Here is a 26,786-nt window from a genome sequence, read left to right as displayed (position 1 = left end):
ATTAGGGATAAGCTGGAAAATTATAAATAAATTATAGAAAATACAAAGGGTCATGAAATTAAATTAATAGCACATCTAGTATTATACCATTTTTGATCATTTTACACAGTCACAGCTGTTTTACATAAAAGTTTACCAAACACTATCATACTGCTTTTTTTTCCAAAAGCACTTTCACAAAAAAGTTTACCAAACACTCTGCTAGCTTTTTTTCACAGCCGCTTTTTTTCACAGCACAACAGAAGCAGCTTTTTTTCAAAGCACAGCAATACCAAACCAGCCCTTAGTCAAGGAAAGTTCCTCATAATTTTATTAAAATTAGTCCCTATGAATAACAAACACAGAATTATACTAACTTTTAGTCCAGTGTAAAAACTAGTGAAGGGAGCACCAATAGAGCAAAACAACATTAACGCGTAGTTTGGACAAGAATGCATGACATACATGTTTGTCGCTTCTTACATATAATACAAAAAAATTGGAATGCGACTGATACATTACTTTTGCAATGGTCTTAACTGTGTTGGGTGGCTTGGGATTAGCTCTTGGTTTAATTTTTATTAATTACATTTAAAATGGTTTAACTGGGTTAGGTGGCTTGCGATTAGCTCATGGTTTAATTTTTATTAATTTATGGGAAGTGTTATTGACACTCTAAAAATCTCATTCTACACTTCTCACAAGCAGTGGCGAACCCACGTGAGGGCGAGGAGTGGCGGCCCTTCCCCAGAAAACACGACTGGAGCTCTAGTTCAGCCCTCTCCACTGGCTGGAAATCAGCACAGAAGCGATGGTCCGCCCCCTCTGGTATCGTCGGAAAACTTGCAAGGTGAAGCCATGACTGTTGCAGGTTGCGTATCTGTGCAGTGGCTGTGTTTTGCTATAAGCAATCCCACGAAGAAGATGAGTCCTTTCCCTTTGAAAAAACAAAAATAATAGATGCCTAACGGCGTCGTTTTGGGCATTAAAAATATATAAAAGACACACAGAAAGGTGACCACTCATCCCCATTAACCCACACCACACATTCACTTCCCTACTTCCCACCCCACTACCGTGCCTTCTGCCCTATTTTAATTTAAATTATTAATTCATAATTTAACATAACCATTTGCTTAATTGACATTCTTTATAAGAATTACAGCGTAATATACATATTAATTATTGATACGAATCATTGATTATTGATGAATAAGTGGATATGTTTGTTCCTACTTAGAATTTAAAGAACTGAATCTTGATTCATATTTTTGCGTGATTTTTGTTGCAATTTGATCTTTGATTTAGATTAGCTTTTCACCAAATCCTTCGTTTTAGCTACTAATTTCAGTGTGGGAGTCAGATTGATCTTCAAAATCGTAGATTTTTAGGCAAAATTTAGCTGCCATTATTCGAAAGAGTTCAAATTTTGTTAAAATTTGATGCTTGAAAGGGATTGACGCATCAGCTATTGGTTAAAGTTGCAATTTTTTATCTTGAAAGAAAAAGCTAATAAGGTTCACTCTTTTCACATTTGGCATATCACATTAGAGTTGTTTGTATCAAATATAGGTTTCGTTTAGATTCTAGGATTGGATTTGAATGGACAAACATGTAAATTCAGTCATGTAGACCAAATGAGGCCATATAGTATTATGATCAAAAAGATGGGCACTACTGCAATGCCCCTTCACTTAAAGCTATCAATGAGTAGCAAATTTACAACATAAAGTCTCGTTGGCAACAATTGTAACTTGTTTGTCTTAATAAATATATGAACGAATTTCATGTTGTCTACTATATAAAAGAATTTGGTTGTCTGCATTTAGTTTGGAACCTTTCTCTTTTAAATTTCGCCCCTCCTCCCTACAATTCATAGCTTCACCACTGCTCACAAGTGTATATTTCTCTCCAAATATAGAAAGTTTGGAGTGTAGAATGAGATTTTTGGAGTACCAATAACAATTTCCTAATTTATTACTAATTATGGATTAGTTAGTTTATTATAATCAACTAGTAATGCTGCTGTATAATTGGAAGGATAGACCAAGTGCCCAAAAACATCAAAACATCCATCCATATAACTATGGAGAGAACAAACTCTTTAGATACACGTACATGATAAGACCAAATATTGCAAAGTTAAAAGGTAAAATTCAGAAAATAATAAGCATCTTCACGCATGTATACATATGATTACCTACGTAATCATTACGAGACACACATTGACGATATATACTTAATTAAGCCCTCTCCAAAATGGTGACCGGAAGGCCGCCTTTCATCTTCCCGGTGAGGTAGGCCAACAGCTCCGGCTCATCCCCGCCCTCCCTCTCCCGCGGGACCACCTTAAATCTCTTCAGAACCCCGCTCACCACCCTCTTCATCTGCAAAAACGCCATCTCCTTCCCCAAACAGATCCTCGGCCCCGCCTGAAAAACCGGATAGCTATATGTGTCCCTACCAACGAACTTCCACTTCTTGTGGGTCCCGCTCTCCTCTCCTCTCTCCAGCCACCTCTCCGGCCTGTACTCCGCCCAGTCCTCCCCCCAGATCTCCTCCATGCGCCCCATCGCGTACACGTGGTACGTCACCTTCATCCCCTTCTTCACCTTCGTGCCGTCCGGCAAAATGTCGTCGTTTACCGCGTGTTTACTGTCGACGGGAACCGGCGGGTACAGCCTCATGCTCTCGCACAGCGCCGCATGGGTGTACATCATCTCCTTCACCTCGTCGTAACCTCCTCCCGCCGCCGAGTCAGACGACGCCGTGTCGTTGATCTCCTTCAAGATCTCTTGTTCCACACGTGGGTTCTGCGAAAGCAGCCAGAAGCACCAGGTGAGAGCCGCCGAAGTGGTGTCCCGGCCCGCGAGGGTGAAGCTGATGACGATGTCGGTGACGAACTTTTCGTCAGAGTGGCCGGAGCTCAAGAACCGGGAGAGCAGATCTACAGACTCCAACGCTTTCGCCTCGCTCAGATCCTGCTTCTTTTCTCTGACAATGGTGTTCGCGAACTCGCGGACTTCCGATACGACGGCACGGAGGCGCTTTTCGGACCCGATTCCAAGAGCCCTTTTGAGTTTCCACACAGGGTGCGGCAATCCGAATCTTTCGCTGCTGATTTGCACGGCGTCGTCGAAAGCCACTGCGAATTTGGCTTCGGGCAGAGAGGGCAGGAGGTAATCCGGGTCGTACCCGAAAGCAATTCGACAGATGTTATCAAAAGCGAAGCGCTGGAGAATGTCTTGGAAGTCGAGGACGGAATTATTGGCGGCGGAGGCGGAGAGGATCGGAATGAGGCGGTCAGAGAGCTCGGTGTCGACCACCTGTTCGACGAACTTACGCAGGGACTTGGTGTTGAATTCGTGGCTGGAGACTTGGCGCTGGAACTTCCAGTTCTCGCCGTCGACGTTGAAAATGCCGTCGCCGAGGAGGTCGGCGAGGGTGGAGCGGGAGGCCTCACCTTTTTGGTAGTTGGGGAAGTTGGTCTTGAGGATGTGCTGAACAACGGTAGGATTGGCGGTGACGACCCAGTGGCGGCCAAGAGAGTGGTGGAGGGTGAAGGTGTTTGTTGGGGAGGCGCGGAGGAGGTCGGTGAACCACTGGAGTCTGCGGCGGTGGTTTTTGTAGAGAGATGGGAATGAGCCGATTATAGGGTACGATTTGGGGAGGTTGCTGGTTTTGGGGTTGGGGTGGGATGAAATCTTGAAGAGGAAGAAAAGGATGGGAAGGAGGAGGAGGGAAGCGAAGGTTAAGAGCTCAAGAAACATGGCTGCCTGATTTAATGCACAGAAATGGAAGGGTTTAAGGTGTTTGACCAACGGAAGAAATTGTACCGTTTCTGGTGTAAGATTTGGATGCTATTTATAACGTCTGAGTTTGTACTAATCAATTTGCATTCAAATTTCAAAAAAAGAACTTTTGGGATAAGGAGTTTTTATTAAAGAAAACTAATGGGAATCACTTGAAAACTTTGAGTTTTAATGATAATAATAAAATAAAAGATAAAATAAATAATATTAGAATTAATTTTTTAATATAAAAATATGATTTTTTTGTTAAAATGAAGACTACGCGAGTTTTTTGTTAAAATTCTTTTTTTATTATCCAATGGGTCAATTGACAAATAAAATGTATGCACGAAGGATATTGACCCATTGATAAAGACATGCATGCGTAAGCGAAACCGTCATTGGTAGGCTGGCCAATTGATAAAAGAAGGAGAATTCTTTACTCTTCTATTTTCATCATCTTTCATCTTCTTCTCTTAATATATTATTTTTTATCTTATTATTTCTATAAAAAAATCAATATAAAATGTTAACGTGACTTAATTATGACCGTTTAAATAGAAAGATATGAAAGAATAAAGAGATTAGAAGGGTAAATAATCCTCCTCCTTGTAAAGACATGCATGCGTAAGCGAAACCATCATTGGTAGGCTGGCCAATTGATAAAGACATCTGGTACATGGACGGCGAGTTTTGGCCCTATGAATTTTTTTTTTCTTTTTATTTTTTTTTTTTTGAGCGAACGACAAATTTTGAGATTATGAAATTTTAAAGTGCACAATAAAAATTTGAAAGTACTAATACCAATTATCTAACTCTTACACTAATTGTAAGAAAATAAATTAAGAAAAAAACATTAATCACCCTTTGTTCTCCACAATTTGTCCATAATATGGGTTCATATCATCCAATTTAGAAATGTTAACTACCTTCTATTTGCCATCTTCTTCATACCTTTTACACTATTATCTTGCCATGTGAACTCCACTTGGAGTTCAATCTAAGAAATTAATTCTCTAAAAACGTGTCATTTATAAATATACTTTAATAGAATTTTTTTTTTATTTATAAGTGAAGAGATTTAATAAGTTCAATTTACGCTAAAGATGAATTTGAATAACATTATTATGCCTAGCGCTTAGCTCACTCTCATATTCTTTAGTGTTCATACAATTGTTTGTTGAAAAAAAAAACAAAAAAATCCTAAAAACACAAATTATGTTTTTCCACATATACCTTTTATTCACAACCTTACAAATAAAAATAAAGAATAATGTTAGGAAGACTAAATTTATAGGTAAATTTTACAAACTAAATTATGTATCAACAATAAGAATAAGCACACTTATCGCTTAAGTCATAATATAATCATTAACTTCCATATCATTTAGTTTACAAAATTTTGTCTATTACTTTATTATCCAAAAATAAAATAACATCCTGGGGCCCACCACCTATATCTCTTAACTCTTACTCCAACCTTAACGTCCGTTCACTTTCCACATGGACAGCAGCCTATAGAAGACAAGCGGTGGCCCTTGAAAATGAAAGAAAGACGTAGGCAAAACCGTCACAGAGACAATGAAGGATGCATGTACGGAAAGCTTCAGGGGTAAATCTACGGTCACGAAAATATGGTCTTGTTGAAGACCAAGATCCAAGGGTCCCAGATCTCACTCCAGGCGTCATGGTCTTGCCAAAGTCAAACCTACTTCAATGTTTATGTGCATTCACTAAACTTTGTTTATTTGGTTGGTCTGATTGCACGTTACGTGCATTCACTTCCCAGAAAAACTTTGTTTATTTGGTTGGTCTGATTGCACGTTATCAATTATTAATGTCATTTATATTCGGAATTCTCGTAAAATGATCCGGCGAGAATCTAGATTCGAAAATTTATGACAAAAATAATTGACGGTGTGATATCAATTTTATTGATTGAAGCTTTTCTCCCATGAAACAAATTAAAATGTCAACCTCCCTCCCACTCTCACATCAAGTGAAGCGTTACATGATGACAGAAACAGAAAAGTGAGGGCTAATTCTATCTTTATCTCTCTCGTCACGTGAGGTGCACATAACAAGAGAGGCAAATAGACGCGATGCACACCCGCAACATGCAAAGTTGCTTATTGCATCCAAGCTGGTACACGCATTATCATCCATAGCAAGAAATTTCTAATGAGGATTATGCAGTACCTGAACATCTATTTTGGGAAAAGCTCTGGAGAAAACTTCTCTAAACTTACTATAAAAGCTCTGCTTGAATTTACAATGGAAGTGGTTTGGCGAAAAATGGAGCCTTAACCTTGAGAACAAGAAATAGCAACTACACAAAAATACTAATTTTACAGCCTTATCAATAAATTTGAACTTACTAAAAACCTGCCCGCTCTCCAAACAAACAAGAGGGAAATTCAACCTAGAGAGAAAAAAGAGACGATGGAAAATTGCGCGCTTACGAGATGATAACGCTATGTCCTAGTATAGACCTTGATTTCGTTTTTCCTTCCAAGAGTTTTGGCTGGTACCTGTACATGAAATCATTTTGATTTTTCATGGTTGTATGTGACTGAAGGAATGCAATTGATTTCTTCATTCGACACCCAAATGCTCGAGAGATGAATCAATATTTCTGCCTTCAAAATTTCAAATGTACCTGACAAAAGAATGCATGAATGGTAAGGCAAATGTTGGAAAACAGATTAAGCAGAAGCAAAAGCACATTTAAGTCCTTGGATATCATACGTACCGTGTAATTTTCCATTTGAAGTTAGGGAACAGACTGATTTCTGAAAGCTGCACCAATTTTTCGCAGTTCTCGTAGCTGCTGAGCTATCTCTTGAATGAACTGTAGCCCTTCCTGTCCATTTTGAAGAGAGTAAAGCATGTGCTCAAGAAAATCATGATCAGTCTCGAGTGCCTCCAACCTGTCATTAAGGTCTGAGATTTCGTTTTCCAGAACAACCAAATCTGAATCTTTTTCCTCTTCACAGTCTAAGCTATCAGAATGAATTGGTCCCTCTTGAGGAGCAGCACTTCCGTTAGATATGTGTAAATCATTCGGCGTCTGCACAACTTCCTCTTCAATCTGACCATTTAATAGAAGCCTGAATTTTCTAGGCGTCTCTACTTGATCCGGTCCATCATTTGTTTGCTTTCTAGAATGCCCACCATTAGGCATGCTGGTAGAAGCTCCATTACAGGAAATCTCGGAAAGCTTCCTCTCCAAGCTCTTCAAACAATTTGAAATGTACAACTTTTCATCTTCAAATTCTAAGAGTGTTGTCTCAGAAAAAAGGCGTTCATTGCTAGCTTTAGGTACTTCAGTAACTGTTGAGTTACCGGTAACTTTGACATCACTTTTTACACTGGGAACAACAGTACTCTCCACTGTGTCAATCTCACCTTTCAAATTACAACTTTTTCCCTGCAATACTGGGAATGCTGGCAATTCCAGCATTGGCATACTCTCCATTGTTGATTCATCTGGGATTTCGAAGTTAGAAAATTCTAGCTCTGCTTCCAAGTCCTGTATATGTTTCTCCTTTTCAGCTAGGAGATCATTGGCCTTTTCAAGTGCATCTACATCAAACTCAGCCTGCTCTTCCATCATTCTTAAGTACTGAAGGGCCTCCATATGGATTGCAGCTTTCTCTTCTTGTAGCTTTGTGATCATGGCCATTGCCTGATTTGCAGCAATTTCAGCGGCATTCCTTTCTTCATCTAGTTCCTTAAACAACTCCTTCAAGCTTTTTCTATAATAATCAACCTGTCGTTTTAACAGATCAACAATACTTTCACCTTCAATTTCACTGACATATCCTCCATCCAGAGATTCTACGGACCATGATGTTTTAAGCCCCGGATTTGGATTAGAATTGGAAGCATCAGTTACCTGCTTTTCATCACCACCACCACGTACCCCTGAAATTGTATTATTTGATGATAAATTACTGTTGTGAGCAGAAGAGTTGGAAGCATCTGGTACCGGCTTTTCATCACCAACACCACATACCACTGAAATTGTATTATTTGATGACAAATTACTCTCCTGAACAGAAGATTTGGAAGCATCAGTTACCAGTGTTTTAGCACCAGCACCAAGTACCGCTGAACTTGTTTTATGTGATGATAAATTACTCTCCTGAGCAGAAGAATCGGAAGCATCAGCTACTGGTTTTTCATCACCAACACCATGTACCCCTGTAATTGTATTATTTGATGATAAATTTCTCTCCTGAGCAGAAGAACTTTGTGAGTTCGCTGGTTTCACTTCCCCATCAACTCTATCAAGTACCTTCACTGGAGGTTGTTCTTTAATAGAATCTCCTTCCTTACCAATGCCTGCTGACTCAGACACAGCATTTCCATTAATATGATTCGGCTTCGTAAGATCTGGATCGTTGATGATAAGATCAGTTTTAATAGGTGCTCCATCCGTTGCACTTATAGACTTCAAAAGTTCATCGTTTTTACTGATGGATGCATCTCCAAAGTCGCTTGTCCCAGCAAAACCTGCTAAATAATTTCAAAAGAGGATCAATGTAATAATAAGCTCATATAACTCGGATGAACTGGAATCCGAAAAGAGGAAAGTTGAGCTTACTCTTTTCAACAACATTAAATGATGGAGGGATATCATCCAGTGAAATAAGCTCAGGGAATGCATAAGGGATGGAATTCTGACTCGGTTGCTGCCAGTTAAGTTCATCCAAGCCATTCTCTGAAGCAACATTCAAACCTAAGAATTTTACATCAGACCTCTTGCTATCATCTGGCTGCACACTTGGATCAGAAAGTGAAGGCTTGTGGTCGGTGGTAATGTTGCTCTGCTTTGCAGGATTCAAACCATTTGGCTGTGCTTTGAATGGTTTTTCTGAAGCATATTGAACTACTAAAGCTTCCTTCTTATGCTCCTCATTTCCAATAATTATGCTTCTACCACCGTCTTCATCAGAAAATGGAATCTCAGAATCGGTATCAGAACTAATCTTCAACTCAGTGTATCCTACATGTGACAAGGGATCCCAGCCAAGTTTTCCAGCACGACGAGTGGAGTCAGTATCAGAACTAATCCTCAACTTAGTGTATCCTACATGTGGTAAGGGATCCCAGCTAAAATTTCCAGGACGAAGAGTGGAGTCAGTATCAGAACTAATCCTCAACTCTCTGTGTCCTCTATGTGGCAAGGGATCCCAGCCAGGTTTTCCAGGACGATGAGTAGTTACTGATCCAGAAGTTTTATCCCTGGTCCTCTTTGAACCATCCCTACGAGGTATACGGCTACGGCTTGAAAAACGTGGCAAAGGGATATTAGGTTTGGAAGCAGATGATTTTCGTTGTTGTCCACGAGCATTTTCTCTAGGTCTACAAGGCCTACTGCAACAAGAGCATGTCCTTACACCCACAGAACCATGGACAAACTTTCTGTTCTGCATCGACCTCCTTGAACTGGAACTTCCAATATCAGAATCCGATTTACCACCAGAAAGCATGTGTTTTTCGGGGTTGGACTTGCCCTTTTTGGTGTATGACTTGAGGCAATCTTCACACATTCCACTGTGATCGTGTTTACCATAAATTTGAGAAGACAACCATGACGAGAACTCAGATATGTGGTTACTGCAAAGTAGATCCTGATAAAGTTGAGGTTTTTCACTACCTATAACATGCTCAAACCTGGAGCAAAAGATGCAAGGCTTTTGCAAATTGCAATAGTCTGCAAATTTAGTCAGCAGATAGGATAATAGTCCATCGACAAGCAGAAGAAAGATCAATACCCATTCACATGCTGCAGATGTTAGAATGGTTACAAACCCCTCTAAGTTTTTCTGCACATGTACAGATGGATTCCCCTTTACTGCCATCTGCCTACCAATTGCTCTACAATCTCATGACCTTCCAGTTACAAAAACTCGAGGAAATCACTGGTTGATCAAGGTAATAGCTGCTCCTATCCACCCAAATCAGAATTGAGCATCCCATCTTCAATCACCAGCCCAAGAAAAGAAACAAATGAAGCAATTAGGCACGTCAAACCATATTTATCAAATCAGAAGACAATCAGACATTAAACTCTAACCATCCCAACTGTTCTAAACAATGACAAATCAACAAACAACGATAAACCTTAAATAAAACGAAACGATACTCACCTAACCCAATTAACGTGAGAAACCCAGAAGGATTCATGAACAAAGCAATAAACTTTTCTGCAAATTCTAATGTTTCAAGCATATGAAAGATTGCCCACATATTAATTTCTTCGAAAAATCTATAAAATTAAGGAATTTCAAACAAAACAACCCACAAAAAAGGACCACGATAAGGGCATCACCCAATCCAACACAATGTGCATTGCAATTTCAGAAAACAAATAAATCCCAGATTAGTGTTATTCTAAACAAAATTAAAGTTTACACCTTTGATGATTTCCCGGGTTTAATTAACTCATGAAAAATGCAATGGGAAAAAAATGAACAAAAAAAAAAGCAAAGGGAAAGAGAAACAGAGAAAGTGGGTGGTACCTGGAATGGAGCTTGACGGAGGATCAAAAGGTGAACGGGGAAGAAACGCAACTTCGGAATAAAAACATGAAAGAAAAAACAAGAGGAGGAAAATGAAAAGTTTGGAGGAATTACGAGCAGGTCCTTGCGTGGGAAAGGAAAGTGACTGACCGTTGAAACCAACCGCCGGAAGATTTGTTTGGATGCCAATAAAAGCGAAGCTCCAAGCTTTAGCTGGCTCATGAATTAACACGTAATAAAATCACATAACATGGCCAACTGTTTAATTCATTTATAGATGCTATTATAAAGAAAAAAAAAATGTTAGAAACAAGTTTTTTGATATTTTATTGATTTATTGAGTTAATAATTTAGTGTCAAATTTGTCAGCCGAATTTAAAACCTTCCGCTCATAGATCAAAAAGTAGTATCGAATGGTATAGATTGTAGTGTTAAATGTTGTGTTACAACAAATTTAAGTAAAAGAATTTAGTCTTTAAATTGTTATTGACATGCTGAAAAATGTTATTTTTAGACTATAAATTTTAAAATAAACAAGAGAAAATTTGTGTACTATGTTTCGAATTACCAATAGCAACTCTATTTTGTTTTAGGTGCGTTTTTTCTCACTCATTTTCAAGTGGTGGTAATGCTTACCATCCTATTTATTACTATTTGATGAGTTTAAATTTTAAAATTTGTGTCCGTTTTCTACACAAATCTCAAAATTTAAATTTATTTAACGATGATAAATAGAGTAGTGAGTCTTATCATCACTTTAGTGCGATTAGCAAAAACATTTCGTTTTTACTTTAAATAAAAATAAAAGAGAAAAGAGGATTCGGTCTTTCACAAACAAAGGATATTTTGTTATTATATTCTTGTGATATTGTTGGTGAGATGCATGGTTGGGGGCACGAATGGGTTCACCTGTCAAATCGTGCATGTTGACAGCTGATCTCACACGTCCAATGCCGACTATTTCTTTCCCCCTTATTAAATTATTAATACCAATTCAATTGTAATTTGTGGGTTAGTAATTATGCACAATCACAAATACTTGTAAGAATGTAACATGTATTAGGTAGTTTGTAAGGAGTCATTCTTATTTACTTGTAAATCAATTTTTTTTAACTGAAGTTGTTATTGGTAGTTTAATTTATAAACAGAGCTATTTTATCGATGCCTCTTTGGATGAAGTTGTTACAAATACAATGGATTGTCGGTTACTCCCTCTTACGTATGAAGCGGCTTATGCACTCTACTTCCATTCGTTGTCATTGGGGGAGACAATTTTAGATACGACTTGAGATTCACAATATATGAGACCAATGTGTACATAATTTTATAGCTAACAAAAACATTGTACAACTAATATTATATAAATAGAATGGTAACTTTTTCATTTTTTGATAAATAATACGAGTTAATGTGTTATTATTATTTTCATATTGTTTTGCATGTCGATTAACTCGTGAATTAGCACAAACGTGACACAAATATGAATGAGCAAACTAGAACACGTCCCTATTGACACCTCTAATTAACATCAAGTCCTTAATTCGCTTACGAATGAAGAAGCCACCCTTCATTACAAGTGGACAAACATATCAAGAAGTCCAAGATACAATCATCTTTATTTTATCTCACCGAAAGCACAACACACAAGCCCAAATTAGTGTGATAGATAGCCCGTCCCAATGCATTTGCCTGGAGAGTACATTGAAATGTTAAACTTCGAATTGGAAGGGGCCGCGCGTACGCAGGCCCCCACTGCCACAAATTATGACGTTGGCTCTCCCACTTTGGGGAGACCATAGGCGGGCACCCCTCCTAAGTGCAATGGAGGTCACCAACCCAGGCCATGGGCCTCCTTGATCACCCATAGACCCCGTCCAGGTAAGTATGGAATCCGTTACCTCCCCCTCCTATTTTCTACTCTCTCCCCTCTCCCCACTCTCCTTCCCTCCGTCGATGTGGGACTCAATCCAATCTTACAAGTTCCAACAACAACAACCGACTCAAACTCTAAATCCTAAACCCCCACAGAAAAAACACAAAGCACACAGTCTCACAGTCTACCATTTGCTGAAGAAGCTTGGAATTGATGAGGGGACTGCTCAAATCCTTAACTGTAAGTCTTCTGCTTTGTGGGTATCCGAAAGTTGTTTGCTTTTTTGCTTGGAGTTTGCGGAAGGAGCTGATTGTGTTGTGTGATTGAATGAATGTGTGTGTTTGCACAGAGGGTTGGAGGAGGTGTTAGGGGTTATAGCTCGGCGAGGAAGGACCTTCGGATTCAGGGGGTTAAGCATGCCATTGCTGTCGCTTCTGGTAAAGGCGGTGTGGGAAAGTCCACCACCGCGGGTACCATTTTTGGATTTTTACCGATATGGTTTTCGTTTAAATGTTAATATCTATAAAGGGTTGAAATTTTTGAGTTTGTGAGCATTTTAGCTATCTGGGTTATACTGAAATTGTGTAAATACGCACCCTTTTTGTGATTGCATTGGTCTCCAGAAGGATAAGTTTCCGGATAGTGGTGAGCTGAGGACTACTAAGCTCCTGAACGTCTTTGATTATTTTCTGCTGTTTTGGTTAATTTTGTCATTGAAAAGATGAAAAAAATGGTGTCTTTGCATTATTAGGTGCTGGAGTTGCGAGGTAGCTATAAGTGACTCCAATTTTAGATGGTAAAATAGGCATGAAAGTTTAGGATTTACCATCTCGGTGATTTCACATTTTGAAGATTTAAGTCTTGCAAAAGAACTCCACGGCAATGCTTACTTTGTGATTCTGATGATTCAGAATAACTTATGCGTAGTGGTTGGAATTGCAGTTAATCTGGCTGTTGCACTTGCTAACAAGTGCCAGATGAAGGTTGGCTTGCTTGATGCCGACATATATGGACCAAATGTTCCTATAATGATGAAGCTTGACAGAAAGCCAGAAGTGACTGACGGTATTTGTTTATTTTTCTCGAGTTCACTTAAGAGATTATAATTTATCTGGTCAATCTTGAAATAAGTGTAAACAGAGATAACATGGCAGCTAAGATTTCCGATCAGTTTGAGTATCTCCAAAAGTTTCCTGTACCATACGAGTCTTTGCATTTCACAGTATAATCAACCTCTTCTTTTTGCTAAGCCAGTCATTATACAGGCATTGCGAGAATTTAGTTTTTCATATTTTCTGCAGTGTAAGCATGTGTCATTTCATAATCAAGTCAAACTTTTGGGCTCAGCAGAAGACAAGTCCTATAAACAAGTATCCCTCTACATTCCCACACAAACATATTAGATAACAAGTTCATGGTTTGCATCTTCTGTTAGATCCGGTATTATCTCTATTATGAAGCAAACATCTAATATCTAAGACATACAAAAGCACTAGACATATACACTTCCAACTATTTATTGCTTCCTTAATGCTACATTTGAGAATATTAACATTATAGTCGTCTTCTACCAGATAAAAAAATGATTCCAATCGAGAGCTATGGAGTCAAGTGTATGTCAATGGGACTTCTTGTGGATAAGGATGCCCCACTTGTTTGGAGAGGTCCTATGGTATAACTTTGCAAACTCTAAGTCTTTTATTGCTTAATTGCTTATATAATTTTATATCCCTTGTCATAACTTGATTGTTGGTGCTACCTTTTAATACTGAGTGCTAGTGTGTAGACTGCATCATTATTTAAGCACAGTTTAAGAGATTTTGTTTCCTCCTAATCTTGCAAGAAGGCAAACTAATTAATTGAAGTGGTTCCTTTTGAAATGTAACCAAGCTGATTCTTTTCTTGTATTTGTATGCGTGTGCATGAGTCTTCTTCATTCACACACACACACACACACACACACATACATATATATATATATATATATCACTTATTTATTAATTGTTAAATATTTGGTTGCTATGAGTTTTGAAAGTTTTGTGCAGGGGTTTAAGAAATTTGTTATTATTTAGAGAAAATGAACAAAACACTCAAAAGTAATGGAAAGTTTCAAGAAGGTAGAAAGGCCAGGGTAAAGATAGCAGCAACTCACTAATTCAAGTTGGAATACCGAATATCTTGATGATGATGATGTGATAATCAGTAATGTGTTAGAGCTGCCAAGAAGATACAGGATTGTCATTTGGTCTTCTCATGCAAATATGGTGTTAAATGATCACAAGTGATAAATATGTTTGACCTGGGTGTTATGTAAATTATTAGTATGTTTTATTCTCACCATGTGGTCTGACTCTAAACGACATCAATTGGTCGTCTGGTCTCTACATTATTGAACATTAGTCTTCTAATGGTTACATGTGGCAAGAATAATGTGCATTTCCAATCCATTTTTTCTCATAGTGTTTTGGTTTAATTCTTACAGGTATCGAGCGCTCTTGAAAAAATGACTAGGGGGGTTAACTGGGGAAATCTTGATATTCTTGTGGTAGATATGCCTCCTGGCACTGGTGATGCTCATATAACTGTATCCCAAAGGCTGCAATTATCAGGTAGTTGAAGATCATAACCTCAAAATGCTTTTGTACTTGTGTTCAAATTTCCCTCATTTGGTTTAGGCAGTATCTACTTTGATAGCTGAGGTTGGTATCTTGTGCCTCAGAATCTTGTGCAATCTTCAATCTATGTTAAATGCATTTAGCAAACTATCAAAATACCGCAATCGCTTCTCTCACCTTCAGCCTCTAAATGTCCTATAATGTTTCGGCATGGTTGGCCTAATGATAAAAGAAGGAATTTATATGTAAAATATAATGCTATTATATTTATAAATATTAAATACCAAAGTTTTCTGGTTTCTGAAGACATAGATTAGTGCCCCTAGACCACCTCCCCAAGAAGATCCAAGTAAAAGGTCCACTTTTACCTTTCCATATGAACTTGGTTTCACTACTATCATTTGGTTTTCCATAACAATTACTGGTTTGTTGGTAGGTGCATTAATTGTTTCAACGCCTCAAGATGTAGCATTAATGGATGCCCGTCGAGGAATTAACATGTTCTCTAAAGTCGAAGTTCCTGTATGATCTTATTATTCGTATATCATCTCTTAATATGTTTGCATTGTCATTGTAAGTTTGTGGAGATCATCAATGATGTAATTGTTAAGATAATTAAATTTGAATTGCTTTTGTAGATTTTGGGAATTGTAGAGAACATGAGCTATTTTAAGTGTCCACACTGTGCCGAATGTTCATTCATTTTTGGGGAAGGAGGATCTCGTAAGACAGCAACTGAGATGGATTTGGACTTTGTTGGCGAGGTATGCTTAGTTTCATCTATTTCATGGTTATTTTCATTAGAGTAGGAAGGTAGAACTTTTAGATCTCCATGGTATCGAGACTCTTTGCTTGTCACTTTCTAAAATCGCTGTTGAACGCATATCGTTTTACTGCAAACCAGATTTCTTTTCTTGCAACGATACCTTGAATGCCAATCTGCACAACATACATACCTCGTGGTAGTTTAATGGAACGCATATAAGATAATATGAGTGCCATGGTGTGTAATGCACACGCCACTTGAAGGGCTTCTTCAGAAGTGCTTTGGTGATTAGTGAACTAAATCAAATAAGCTTTCACGACCCTTTGTGTTTTCCATTTTCTCCGTTTGATCCTATTTTTATACAAAATGCACGTAACAGGATTTTTATCGGTGTATCTGAGATGAGTTGTACCTATGTGTTAATTAAGTTTTCTTAATCAAACTGCTTAACGTTTCAGATACCGTTGGTAGTAGGGATCAGAAAAGGCTCCGACAATGGCGTGCCAATAGTAATATCAGCTCCTGATTCTGATGTCTCGAAAGCATATGTGGGTGTGGCTTGGAAAGTTGTAGACAGATTGGCAAAGGAAGAACAATCCCGTCCACAGATTTCCCTTTGATCACGTCCACAGATTCCCTTGTTCATGCCTTTATAATCTTTCCTGAGCATTGTCATAGAGTTCTATTAATCCCTCGAATGAGTACCGCGGCTGTATTAAGCTGAATTTATTCGAAACAGAAGAACAAAATTATCAGAAAACTAGTAGTATCGGATTCTAATTGATTAGAATATTTTCTGATAATCTGAAACCTGTATTGAGCAGAGCTACCGGAAATTGAAGTGTTGAACCATTTTTCATCTCTCAACATCTTTGAAAGGAGAAATTTTTCGGTGTAATCAGAACATAAGTTGTTATAGCAAGTGTCCAAGGGACACCAAAAAATATGTTCTTTTTTTATTTATATTTTGACGCTTAATGTACTAGCTTACGTTGTGAGTACGTGAAAAAATTTCTATCCTTCGAAAGGAGCAAGGAGGGGTATCCACTTTGCGACTTGTGCCCCCACCAACCCATCATCGTCACCATGACAGAATAAGTTTCATATTCTCAGATGAATAAGAAAGTTCAATTCAAGGGAACATGTAGAAGAATATGCATCTTCCATGTGGACCTCTAGTAGGGCACCAATTTGTCTTTCTATCTAAACCACTATTATTAGTAAAGCTACAAGAACAAGTCAAGCTACTTTTATGCACCCTAAGCATATAATTGGAATTGAATTAATTTAGATTTATTATTACGGTTTAATGATATTCTTTTCATTTGTAAGTGAGGGATTTTAGATTCAATTTTCGTCAAAGACGAATTTGAACCACATTATTATAGTTAACTCAGTGTGAGACTTAGTTTACTCTTTCACCCTTTTAATTTAGAAAATATTGTTTATTAAAAAAAAAAAAAAAACCTCAGTTCATGAACTGGTGCTCCAACTTATGCCACAAAACAAAGAATCGAGCGACCTTTCAGTGTACTCACAATACCATCAAACGATGTTGCTATTTCACTCAACTTATGACGTTTAAGTGAAATTTATGGGAGTGATTAATAATTAAAAAAGTGAAGGATGAGAAATAACAATAAAGTAATAAGATAAGAACCGAACACCAGTGGTGGGAACAAACAACGGACACTTGCAGAGCGTCAGCTGCACCACTTGACTCTGCAACCAAATCTTTTTCAATACTTCCGCCATTTCTACCGTCCTCGGTTCTTCGTTTCCCAATCCACTCAAAACCCCTCTCTCTCTCTCTCCTCCACAATCCCGCCATTCCCCCCCCCCCCCCTCTCTCTCTCTCTCTCTGAATGCATCACTGCACCATAACCCTGAAACCCCCAATCCCACACCATGTATCCTCCACTCACTCCCACCTGATATTTCCCCACAGCCCGAGGCTGACCCAATCCCAATCCCCCCTCATTTTCGCGCCAGTTTACGTTCGCCCCCGTTCCGTCTCCAACCGCACCGCCAGAGCGCTCGATGTTTCCGTCTCCAAACACTCCCCTAACTCTAGCGCCCCCAATGGCTCCGTGCACGATTGGAAGCCAAAGAGCGTCGGCGTTAAAAACGTAGATGTTGCTACTCTCGGCAATCTCTGCGTGGATATCGTTCTCAGTGTGCCCAAATTGCCCCCGCCCGATGTCCGCGACCGCAAAGCTTACATGGACCTGTTATCCGCCTCCCCGCCGGATAAGGTTTGCTTCTCTCGCAGCCTCTGAGTGTACCGGGAAAAGTTCTTTTTTTTTTTTTTTTTTTGTTGGGTAACCTTAATTTTTTTATTTCTTTGCATTTCCTGTACCATTGAAATTGAACCCATTTGATATTTTTTCTTTAGAAATGAAGTAAAAGAGTTGAATTTGTTACCGTGACTGCTAATTTCATCTCACTCTGAAGCAATTTGGAGTATTTTATTTGTTGGGATTCTTTGATTACAGCTTGCTTTGTGATCAAGGTTATAAATTTCGACCCAGTATAATGATTATGGTTTTTGTTTCTCACTCAATACTTTTGTTTCGTCTTAATTTGAGCTTTTTGGTTCTCTGTTTTGTAAATGTTGCTTTGCATTATGCAGTAGTTTCTATGAAGAACAGTGTAAAATACTTCCAATCTTATGTAGATGATATGCATCTCCGCGGATAAGTTTTCCGAATTTGATTATATGGTTTGAAATGTAGCAATACTGGGAAGCTGGTGGAAACTGCAATATGGCCATAGCAGCTGCAAGACTAGGACTTCATTGCATCGCGATTGGGCACGTGGGTAACGAAGTATATGGACAGTTCCTTTTAGATGTTCTTCAAGATGAAGGAATTAGCATGGTTGGAATGAGTGACAACAATACCAATGTTGACAGTTCAGCTGCATCATATGAAACACTTTTGTGCTGGGTTCTCGTCGATCCATTGCAAAGACATGGTTTTTGCAGGTAAATATTTTCCACAATTTTCTTTTCTTTAAGTAATTTCATCTCCTTTGTAAAGAATGGCAATCTGAATTGACTTGGTTTCTTTTATCAGCCGAGCTGATTTCAGTAAGGAGCCTGCATTCAGTTGGATGAGCAAATTATCTGCACAAGTAAAGACTGCTATAAAACAGTCTAAGATTCTGTTCTGCAATGGTTATGGCTTTGATGAACTCTCTCCGGGTGTAATAGCTGCAGCTGTAGAGTATGCTGTCGAAGTTGGTACATCGATTTTCTTCGACCCTGGACCACGTGGTAAAAGCCTTTCTGCTGGTACAACAGAAGAACGCGAAGCACTTAACCTGTTGTTGAGGATAAGTGATGTTCTTCTTCTAACTTCTGATGAGGTTTGATATACTGTTACCCACTATTAATCTTATGCTAATTTACTCTATCTTATAGTGTGCGAAGTTTTTCTCTTGTCTTGCTGCTTTCTAAGACATCGGGATGATATTAATGATTTCCAGGCTGAGTCATTGACGGGCATTAAAAACCCAGTATTAGCAGGGCAGGAGCTGCTCAAGCAAGGGGTGCTCACAAAATGGGTGATTGTCAAAATGGGTCCAAGGGGTTCAATTCTAATAACTAGGTCAAGTATTTCTTGCGCACCAGCGTTTGAGGTATCAGTTTCTAACTTGACATTTTCTTATGACATTGCCTGTGAACTTTTAGCTTACTTGTTTTATGATATCAGACTCGTGCATGTTTATTAATTCTTGCTAGATTTTTTTGTTCTACATCTAACTTTGGATCAAATTTTGTACATTGCATGTTGTTTGCCATCATGCACGCCCTTTCACGCCAAAATCATATTTGTTATATTTAAGTTTTTAACCACAACAATGAAAAGAAAAGGTTTCCAAAAGTGTTATACATGCTCGAGATACATCTGCTTGCTCTGTGTGCTCGTGCTTGTGCATGTATGTAGCTTGAACCTTCCTACAAATAAGAGTATTAGGTAGATGATATCTTTTGGCCAAAAGTAATTGTGCGTATAGGAGTACCTTCATATTCTGTTGTATCCTGTTTGAATTCAATTCCAACTCTCTTTATTGGCTGATACACCAATGAATACTTAGTTCTTATACTGAAATGTGACAGGTAAATGTCGTAGACACTGTTGGGTGTGGAGATAGTTTCGTGGCTGCGATTGCGTATGGTTTTATCCACAATATGCCGAAGGTTAACACATTAGCAGTTGCAAATGCTGTAGGTGCTGCAACCGCCACAGGTTGTGGTGCCGGTAGGAATGTGGCAACCTTGGAGAAAGTAATAGAACTTATAAGTGCATCTAATCTCAAGCAGAATGACAAATTTTGGAATGAGTTAATTGATGAAAATTTTGGTGTCGAGGAAATTACATCTCTCTCAAATTTGGTCGCAGATGGAAGTGACAACCGGTTAAATTGTGTATCCTTGCAGAAGGTGGTATCCGAATTGCTTCCTAAGCTTAAATCTGCACAGTTAGAAAGAAAAGTGCCTTTTTGATAGATCATAACAACAGTAGGTTTATAGCAATTGGAGCTACTTGATTCTCCAGTTTAATTACACCCTTGGAATTCTACCACCATGAAATTGAGTACTTTCGGGGGAAAACATGAGTTTCGAGCAGGAGTCAGTGAGCTTGCATAGCTTGAAGCCTTGAAGTTCATCTATTGATTCAGTCAATGTTGTAGGCGAGGGTATTGATTGGTGCTTCTAGTATGTGCTTTGGCAATTGGCATGAGATGGCCTTGCTTTCCAGGTTTCTGCAAGCAGATTTTCTACACACTTGTGCGTAGTTGTTTTATTCTTTTCACCTTTTCGACATTGTTAGGGAAGTAATTTTAACACCGATGTTTTTCTCCTTTTGCATGAATCAAAAGGAGAATCAAGGGACAAAAATAAACATGAGCGGGTAAAAATAGCGTGTGGAAATGATTTCCTTATTGTTGTTGTTCAGGTGCTTTAGGGCCTGATATTTCGTGTAAAAGAAGCAAAATTGAATCTTATTTATTATGGGTTTTATTATATCATACATCATTCTTTCATTGGCACTTCCATTTTCACTTTTGCATTTCCTTCCTCCCCCCTTTTTTGTTTAGACAATCTTGTAGAATCGAGAGACACAATTGAGGAGATGAGTATATAATGTAAAAGAGGAGGATTGCGGAAATCACTCTCCATACATAACTTTAACCCTCTCCTCGGTTTTTTGAGTGGCAATGCTATACGCCTACAATTATAAGAAGGGTTTACATGAAACGGGCTGACTATCATGTGCTGTCATTTGTTCAATAATCTAATGTTATGTGTATAAATGTATTATTGAATCGGAACGTCATGTGACAGTGAACCTATTTTATGTAAGTTATTCTCGTACAATCCACATACTATGCGGTGGCTGATTGCGTTGACATTCTTAATTGAACACCATGATATGCACGCATCAACATCAAGAGAAGAACATTTTAGTGGTAAAAACTAATTGAATATTTTCTCCACATCCTCTCCATTTTCAATAACATTTTACTGGAGTGAAAAAAAAAAATGGAAAAGTTACTGTCAATGTGGGCCCAAATTGAAAAAGGCAAATTCCCAAAAAAACCGAGAAGAAGAAGGAAGAACTACACAAGTGCCCCTGACTCTCCCCTAATTGGTAACTGCCCCTATTGGTCGTAGCCCTCATCTTCCACCAAACAACGCCCATACCATCCAACCATCGCTTCTTTTACTTTAATGCCCTCCCACCCCCACCAACTCAATTATTTCTCAACCTCTCGCTATCTATATGGATGTGAGTGAAGGTCCCACACAACATAAAAATTAATACAAATAAACTTGTTTATTTATCTTGGTACTCTAATTTATAATTTTATATAGTATTTTTTCTAAAAGGATGATTTTCACACTTTTAGCTTCTCACGTCCTTCTTTGTTCATGGTTGTCAAAGTGAAGAAATCAGCGGAAACAACAGACATAGTTAAACATGAGTGTGTGAGAAGCTAAATACGGTCTGTATTTATTATTTCTCTTTCCTTTAAACAAAGTGAAGATGTTTTGGTTTAAACATTTTATTATAGCACTCCGATTTACATGGATTTTGCATCAGAAAGTTATCACATTTTTTATAATAGTATGATCAATTGTATTATGTAATAAACTGAATAAAGACGTTCTTTTATAGTAATAGCATTTACTTAAACTCTCTAATAAACAGAGTTCTCACATTCTATAATGGTAAGGTTTATGTGAATTTTGTAATGGACTAAATTATTATGATTATTTTTATAGTATTTTCTTACAAGAAAACAAAGATGTTATAGTAATGGTACCAGAATTTTCTACATTTTTGTATAGTAATAAGATTTACGTGAACTTCATAATAGATAGACTTATCACATTATTTTACAGCAATAAAATTTACATGTTTTGTAATAAAATGAATTATCACGTTCTTTTATAGTACCAATAGTTCTCAAAAGATAATAGAAAAGAGAGAAACGGTGGCAATATCGGAATATCAAAAAGTTGAAGGAGAAGGGAAAACAGGATGACATAAATACCCTTCAAATTGGCTAACCCTAGAGTCTGCCGAAGTCCATTCGCTGCCCCCGGATTGCCCCTGCAAAATTTCTGTGCCTTCCCCTTCTCTACCCTTCTCCCCCCTTCAGGTTTGTTTTCCCTCTCGCCCCACCCGCCAAACTCAAACCCCTCACTCTCCCTCTCTCTCCCTCTCTCTCTCTCTCTCTGCTCTTCTTTTTCTTGTTTTTCTTTGAAATGATTTTATTTTCTTTTATTTAACTGTGTTAGATGCAATCTCTACCGTTGTATATCTAATCCATCTCTAAAGTTTCTTGATTGATTGTTTTTAATTTTTAATTATTTATTTGTTTTTTTTTTTTTTTTTTTTTGTGATTTTTGCAGGTTCAGTTTGCAAGTTCTGTTTGAGCTTCTGGGCAGACTTTGTTTCTGTAAGTTCTAAAGCACTTCAATTATTTATTTATTTATTTTTCATTGAAAATTATCTGTTTGGTTGCTGAGAAAATCTCAGTTGCTTGAGGATTTATGAGTTTTAAGCAGCCCGATTAGAGTATAATATAGCATGTTGAGTTTCATACTTCAATTTAAAACCTTTTTAGCTTATTCGTTAGGAATTCCTGAAAGGCGGGTACTGTGTGCTGATCTCAATCTGTATCGACTGTAGTTTCACTGATTCCCAAATGAAGTTGCATCGAAAAACAAATTTTTGTGATAAAATGATGCTCTAGATTGGATTGTATATCCGTTTTTTCAGTGTCAGTGGTAAAAAAGAACATTAATTTGATTCAAATATGCATTCTTTGTGGCACAGGTCTACTCAGAAACACAAAGTGGGCAGAAAATTTTCAGCTTTTAAGTTTGGCATTTGATTGTATTGGTGGGGGGTGATTCTGTTGGTCTTTGAAATTGTAATGGCGGACCATAATTTGGTTCTCGGGCAGAATGGTGATCTACCATTGAGGCAGAATTCACATCCTGGACTGGGGCAGAATCACAATCCGGCGCTAGGTCAAAGTCATGACTTTGCGTTGGGGCATGACCATGAGCAGGATTTGGAATTAGGTCATCGTAGTCATGACAGTAAGCAGGGTTTTAGGAATCCCCATGATCATGGATTGGCTTTCAATCAGACAAATGAACATGAGATAGGTCTTCAACATACGCGTATACAAAATCTTGAAGAAGAAGGTTTGGAGTTGGAGCAAGATATTGGGGTTGAAACTGATCAGGAGAATGTTGATGACGACAATGAGAATGACCTTGCTCTTACCGTGGCTACTCATGAGTTGGGTTTATCAGATAATCACGAATTGTCTGTTGTGGAGGACCATGATCTTCACGAAAATTTGGATTTAACGATGGATCAAAATCAGGAGATGGGTATTGTACCTGACTCGGACATGGGTATGCAGCACTCCCACCTTTTAGATACTCCTCCTGTCCTTCAGTATCGATCTCTTGCTTTGACAACTAATCACCAGCTGACTGTTGGGCAAGAGTTTCCTGATGTTCAGAGCTGTCGAAGGGCACTGAGAGATGCTGCTATTGCCCTTCGCTTTGAGATGCAGACAGTCAAGTCTGACAAGACTCGTTTCACTGCCAAGTGTGCAACTGAAGGATGCGCTTGGCGAATTCATGCTGCAAAGCTGCCAGGTGTTCCTACTTTCACGATAAGGACCATCCATGAAGAACACACCTGTGGTGGAATCACCCATCTTGGTCACCAACAAGCCTCAGTCCAGTGGGTTGCAGATTCTGTGGAACAACGCTTGAGGGAAAATCCAAATTACAAACCAAAAGAGATACTAGAAGAGATTCATCGAGTCCATGGCATTGCATTGTCGTATAAGCAGGCATGGAGGGGAAAGGAACGGCTCATGGCAGCTGTTCGTGGATCCTTCGAAGAAGATTATCGACTTCTTCCTCAATACTGTGACCAGATCAGAAGGACCAATCCTGGAAGCATTGCACAGGTTTATGGTAGTCCGGATGATAGCTCCTTCCAACGCCTATTTGTTTCATTACATGCATCTATATACGGGTTTCTGAATGCCTGCCGGCCTCTTCTTGGGCTTGATAGAACTCATCTGAAAAGTAAGTATCTTGGGACTTTGCTTTTTGCCACCGGGTTTGATGGAGATGGATCTCTGTTTCCATTAGCGTTTGGGGTGGTTGACGAAGAGAATGATGAAAATTGGATGTGGTTTCTCTCTGAGCTCCGTGTCCTCCTTGAAAATTATGCAGAGTACATGCCAAGGCTTACCATTTTGTCTGATAGACAGAAGGGTATTGTTGATGGGGTGGAACTAAACTTCCCAACTGCCTTTCATGGGTTTTGTATGCGCCATTTAAGTGAAAGTTTACGAAAGGAATTTAATAATTCCCTGCTTGTTAACCTTCTCTGGGAGGCTGCTTATGCTCTTACTGGCATTGGGTTTGAACAAAAACTTCTCGAGATTGAAGCTATATCACAGGAAGCAGCCCATTGGATTAAACAAATTTCTCCCCGCTTGTGGGCAACAGCATATTTTGAGGGAACAAGGTTTGGGCAGTTGACGGCTAATATGGTTGAGTCTATAAATTCTTGGATAGTAGAAGCATCTGGGCTTCCAATAATTCAGATGATGGAGTGTATCAGACGGCATCTGATGACTTGGTTCAATGAGCGTCGTGAGATGAGCATGCAGTGGACGGGCATACTCGTTCCTTCTGCTGAAAAGTGTGTTTTAGATGCAGTTGCGCTTGCTCGTACTTACAATGTGATCCGTGCAAATGAAGCTGAATTTGAAGTTAGAACTCATGAAGGATCAGTCACGGTGGACATTCGTACCCGTTGTTGCTCATGTCGTGGATGGCAGCTATGTGGATTGCCATGTTCTCATGCCGCAGCAGCCCTCGAGTCCTGCAGGCAACATGTCTATCGGTTCACTGAGAGTTGCTTCACAGTGGCAAATTATCGGAAAGCCTACTCAGAGACGATTCATCCAATTCCAGATAGAACTCTGTGGAAGGAGATGGCTGGATTCCCAAATGAAGGTAACCCGGATATGTGGATGGTTATTAACCCGCCAAAGTCGCTTCGACCACCTGGACGACCGAGGAAAAGGCGAATTCGCACAGAAGATGGTAGTCGCACGAAACGAGTTGTGCATTGCAGCCGCTGTAATCAGACCGGACACTTCCGAACAACTTGTGCTGCCCCCATATAGTCGCCAGTACCCACGCTGATATTGTGCAAAGAAGAATATAGACTTTTCTATTTTAGTAGTGTCTTGATTTGTATTCTTCTGTGTGTTCATAGGCTTTTCTTAGACACAGCATCTTTCCTAGGCGTTTTACTTCCGGATAATCCATGTCTAGTTGGTCGTTTGATGTCTTAAAAGATGATTAACAAACGATATTATCTACACTAAAGGATCAAAGATGGGCTATCATTAGATTTTTAAGATGTAATGTTAGTTAGCTAACCCGCCAATAAATTCATGGTCCCGCGAATATATAGTTCAATGGATATAACTAAAATATAGGAAGTGGAATGACATGACAAAAATAAAACAGGTCATGTTTGCTGATGAGCACGTATTTTATTACTTATTTTACCTTGAAAGTTACATTTTATGATGACATGTTGAATTTAAACAAGAGGAATTATATGATTTTTGAGTTTTTATAGTCATACTAAGGATCAAAATCATATTAATTTCTTAGTTTTAATATAATCATGTGGTATGTTAAATGCCTGCGACCATGATTGAACTTAAATTTGTTTTACTTCAATCTCTTTGCAGGATACTTATTGGGATAAATTGGAGGATGTCTATTTGGAAAATACGATTACCGTTTCGAATCAAGTAGAGAATTGAAGAGGGCAATATGAAGGTCATGGTTGTGGTTTTAAACCTTTGTCAGTTACGGAGAATGAAAAAAGGAAGTTAAGGGGAAAGACAAAAGAAACCAAAAGGAACAGGTGGAGTTCAATTGGCATTAATTTGGAGATAATTGGGGCTGCTCATTATGGAATAAATGCATGAACGAGGGAAGAAGAAAAGGAAGAATAAGACAAGCAGAAGAAGGAAGCAAAAGTGGGGACAAAGAAGGAAAAAACGGCTCATTAATATAGTTAATTGGCTGGTCATTATTCATTAAAGAAAGATAAAAAGAAAAGGAATTAAAGGGAGGAAACTGATCATCATTCAACAAGAAAAAAAAAAAAAGAGAAGAAAGCATCGGCAGAACAAGAAGAAGAAGGCAGCGGCAGAGCAAGGGCATTTTTTAGGCTTTTCTAAATTTATTTTTCTTTTAATTTTATGAATTCAATAATATTTTTGATTATGTTCTGTAACTAATTTCTTTTCGTTAGGGCTACGATGTAGCCTAACTATGAATTCTTACTTTCTCAGTTTAATTATTTATGAATTTTCATTCAAGTTGAGTATCATTTTGCTGTGCTTATGAGCTTGATTTTAATCTTGGTGATTGGCCATCACTTTGGTTTGAGTTGAGTGTATTTGATGTGAGTTAACACAGATGCCATGTTGTTAATTCGGTTTTAGCGTCTTGCAAATGGTACCATGAATTCCTTGATGTAGATGCCTTACACTATGTTTCATGCGGTCTTCTCAAATCGTTAATGAACTCGTGTGTTTAGTAATCTAGATGCCATAAATTGTTAGCACATATGAGTATAC

At 38.4% G+C, this 26,786-nt stretch overlaps 5 protein-coding genes and 1 non-coding gene across 10 annotated transcripts; 3 read left to right on the top strand and 3 right to left on the bottom strand.

Moving 5' to 3' along the window:
• Window positions 1-2,030: 2,030 nt before the first annotated feature.
• Window positions 2,031-3,852, bottom strand: LOC103946020 (cytochrome P450 94A1-like). The gene has a single exon (XM_009356636.3). The coding sequence runs from the start codon at window positions 3,747-3,749 to the stop codon at window positions 2,223-2,225; it is 1,527 nt and encodes a 508-aa protein (XP_009354911.2). The 5' UTR covers window positions 3,750-3,852; the 3' UTR covers window positions 2,031-2,222.
• Window positions 3,853-5,995: 2,143 nt separating this feature from the next.
• On the bottom strand, window positions 5,996-10,514 carry LOC103946017 (probable myosin-binding protein 4). Of its 2 annotated transcripts, none has more exons than XM_009356632.2 (4): window positions 10,301-10,514; window positions 8,380-9,758; window positions 6,523-8,291; window positions 5,996-6,429 (listed from the first exon to the last, which is right to left on the bottom strand). In XM_009356632.2, the coding sequence occupies exons 2-3, from the start codon at window positions 9,638-9,640 to the stop codon at window positions 6,544-6,546; spliced, it is 3,009 nt and encodes a 1,002-aa protein (XP_009354907.2). In that variant the 5' UTR covers window positions 9,641-9,758; window positions 10,301-10,514; the 3' UTR covers window positions 5,996-6,429; window positions 6,523-6,543. The 2 variants fall into 2 exon arrangements, with proteins under 2 accessions (XP_009354907.2, XP_009354909.2); XM_009356634.2 differs by having other exon boundaries at window positions 6,523-8,288.
• Window positions 10,515-11,674: 1,160 nt separating this feature from the next.
• Window positions 11,675-16,415, top strand: LOC103946018 (iron-sulfur protein NUBPL). 3 transcript variants are annotated; one of them, XM_048569685.1, is made up of 8 exons: window positions 12,243-12,413; window positions 12,523-12,610; window positions 13,116-13,238; window positions 13,748-13,845; window positions 14,656-14,782; window positions 15,225-15,310; window positions 15,427-15,552; window positions 16,013-16,415. In XM_048569685.1, exons 1-8 carry the CDS (start codon window positions 12,387-12,389, stop codon window positions 16,172-16,174), a joined length of 837 nt encoding a protein of 278 aa, XP_048425642.1. In that variant the 5' UTR covers window positions 12,243-12,386; the 3' UTR covers window positions 16,175-16,415. The 3 variants fall into 3 exon arrangements, with proteins under 3 accessions (XP_048425641.1, XP_048425642.1, XP_009354910.2); XM_009356635.3 differs by having other exon boundaries at window positions 12,523-12,643; XM_048569684.1 differs by lacking the exon at window positions 12,523-12,610 and having other exon boundaries at window positions 11,675-12,413.
• LOC125470629 lies at window positions 12,025-12,186 on the bottom strand. The gene has a single exon (XR_007252925.1). It is a non-coding gene; the product is annotated as a U1 spliceosomal RNA (small nuclear RNA).
• An 812-nt stretch (window positions 16,416-17,227) lies between the features above and the next one.
• Window positions 17,228-20,606, top strand: LOC103957305 (probable fructokinase-1). The gene is made up of 5 exons (XM_048569693.1): window positions 17,228-17,809; window positions 18,290-18,540; window positions 18,632-18,923; window positions 19,044-19,196; window positions 19,678-20,606. Exons 1-5 carry the CDS (start codon window positions 17,420-17,422, stop codon window positions 20,062-20,064), a joined length of 1,473 nt encoding a protein of 490 aa, XP_048425650.1. The 5' UTR covers window positions 17,228-17,419; the 3' UTR covers window positions 20,065-20,606.
• A 1,521-nt stretch (window positions 20,607-22,127) lies between these two features.
• Window positions 22,128-25,544, top strand: LOC103966288. Of its 2 annotated transcripts, XM_048569686.1 has the most exons (3): window positions 22,128-22,229; window positions 22,483-22,529; window positions 22,910-25,544. In XM_048569686.1, the coding sequence occupies exon 3, from the start codon at window positions 23,010-23,012 to the stop codon at window positions 25,305-25,307; it is 2,298 nt and encodes a 765-aa protein (XP_048425643.1). In that variant the 5' UTR covers window positions 22,128-22,229; window positions 22,483-22,529; window positions 22,910-23,009; the 3' UTR covers window positions 25,308-25,544. The 2 variants fall into 2 exon arrangements, with proteins under 2 accessions (XP_048425643.1, XP_048425644.1); XM_048569687.1 differs by lacking the exon at window positions 22,128-22,229 and having other exon boundaries at window positions 22,236-22,529.
• Window positions 25,545-26,786: the final 1,242 nt, after the last annotated feature.

The sequence above is a fragment of a genome, unplaced genomic scaffold, assembly GCF_019419815.1.
Source record: "Pyrus x bretschneideri cultivar Hongxiangsu unplaced genomic scaffold, Pyrus_bretschneideri_v1 Contig50, whole genome shotgun sequence".
Taxonomy (NCBI): domain Eukaryota; kingdom Viridiplantae; phylum Streptophyta; class Magnoliopsida; order Rosales; family Rosaceae; genus Pyrus; species Pyrus x bretschneideri.
This window is presented reverse-complemented; position numbering and strand designations above follow the sequence as displayed.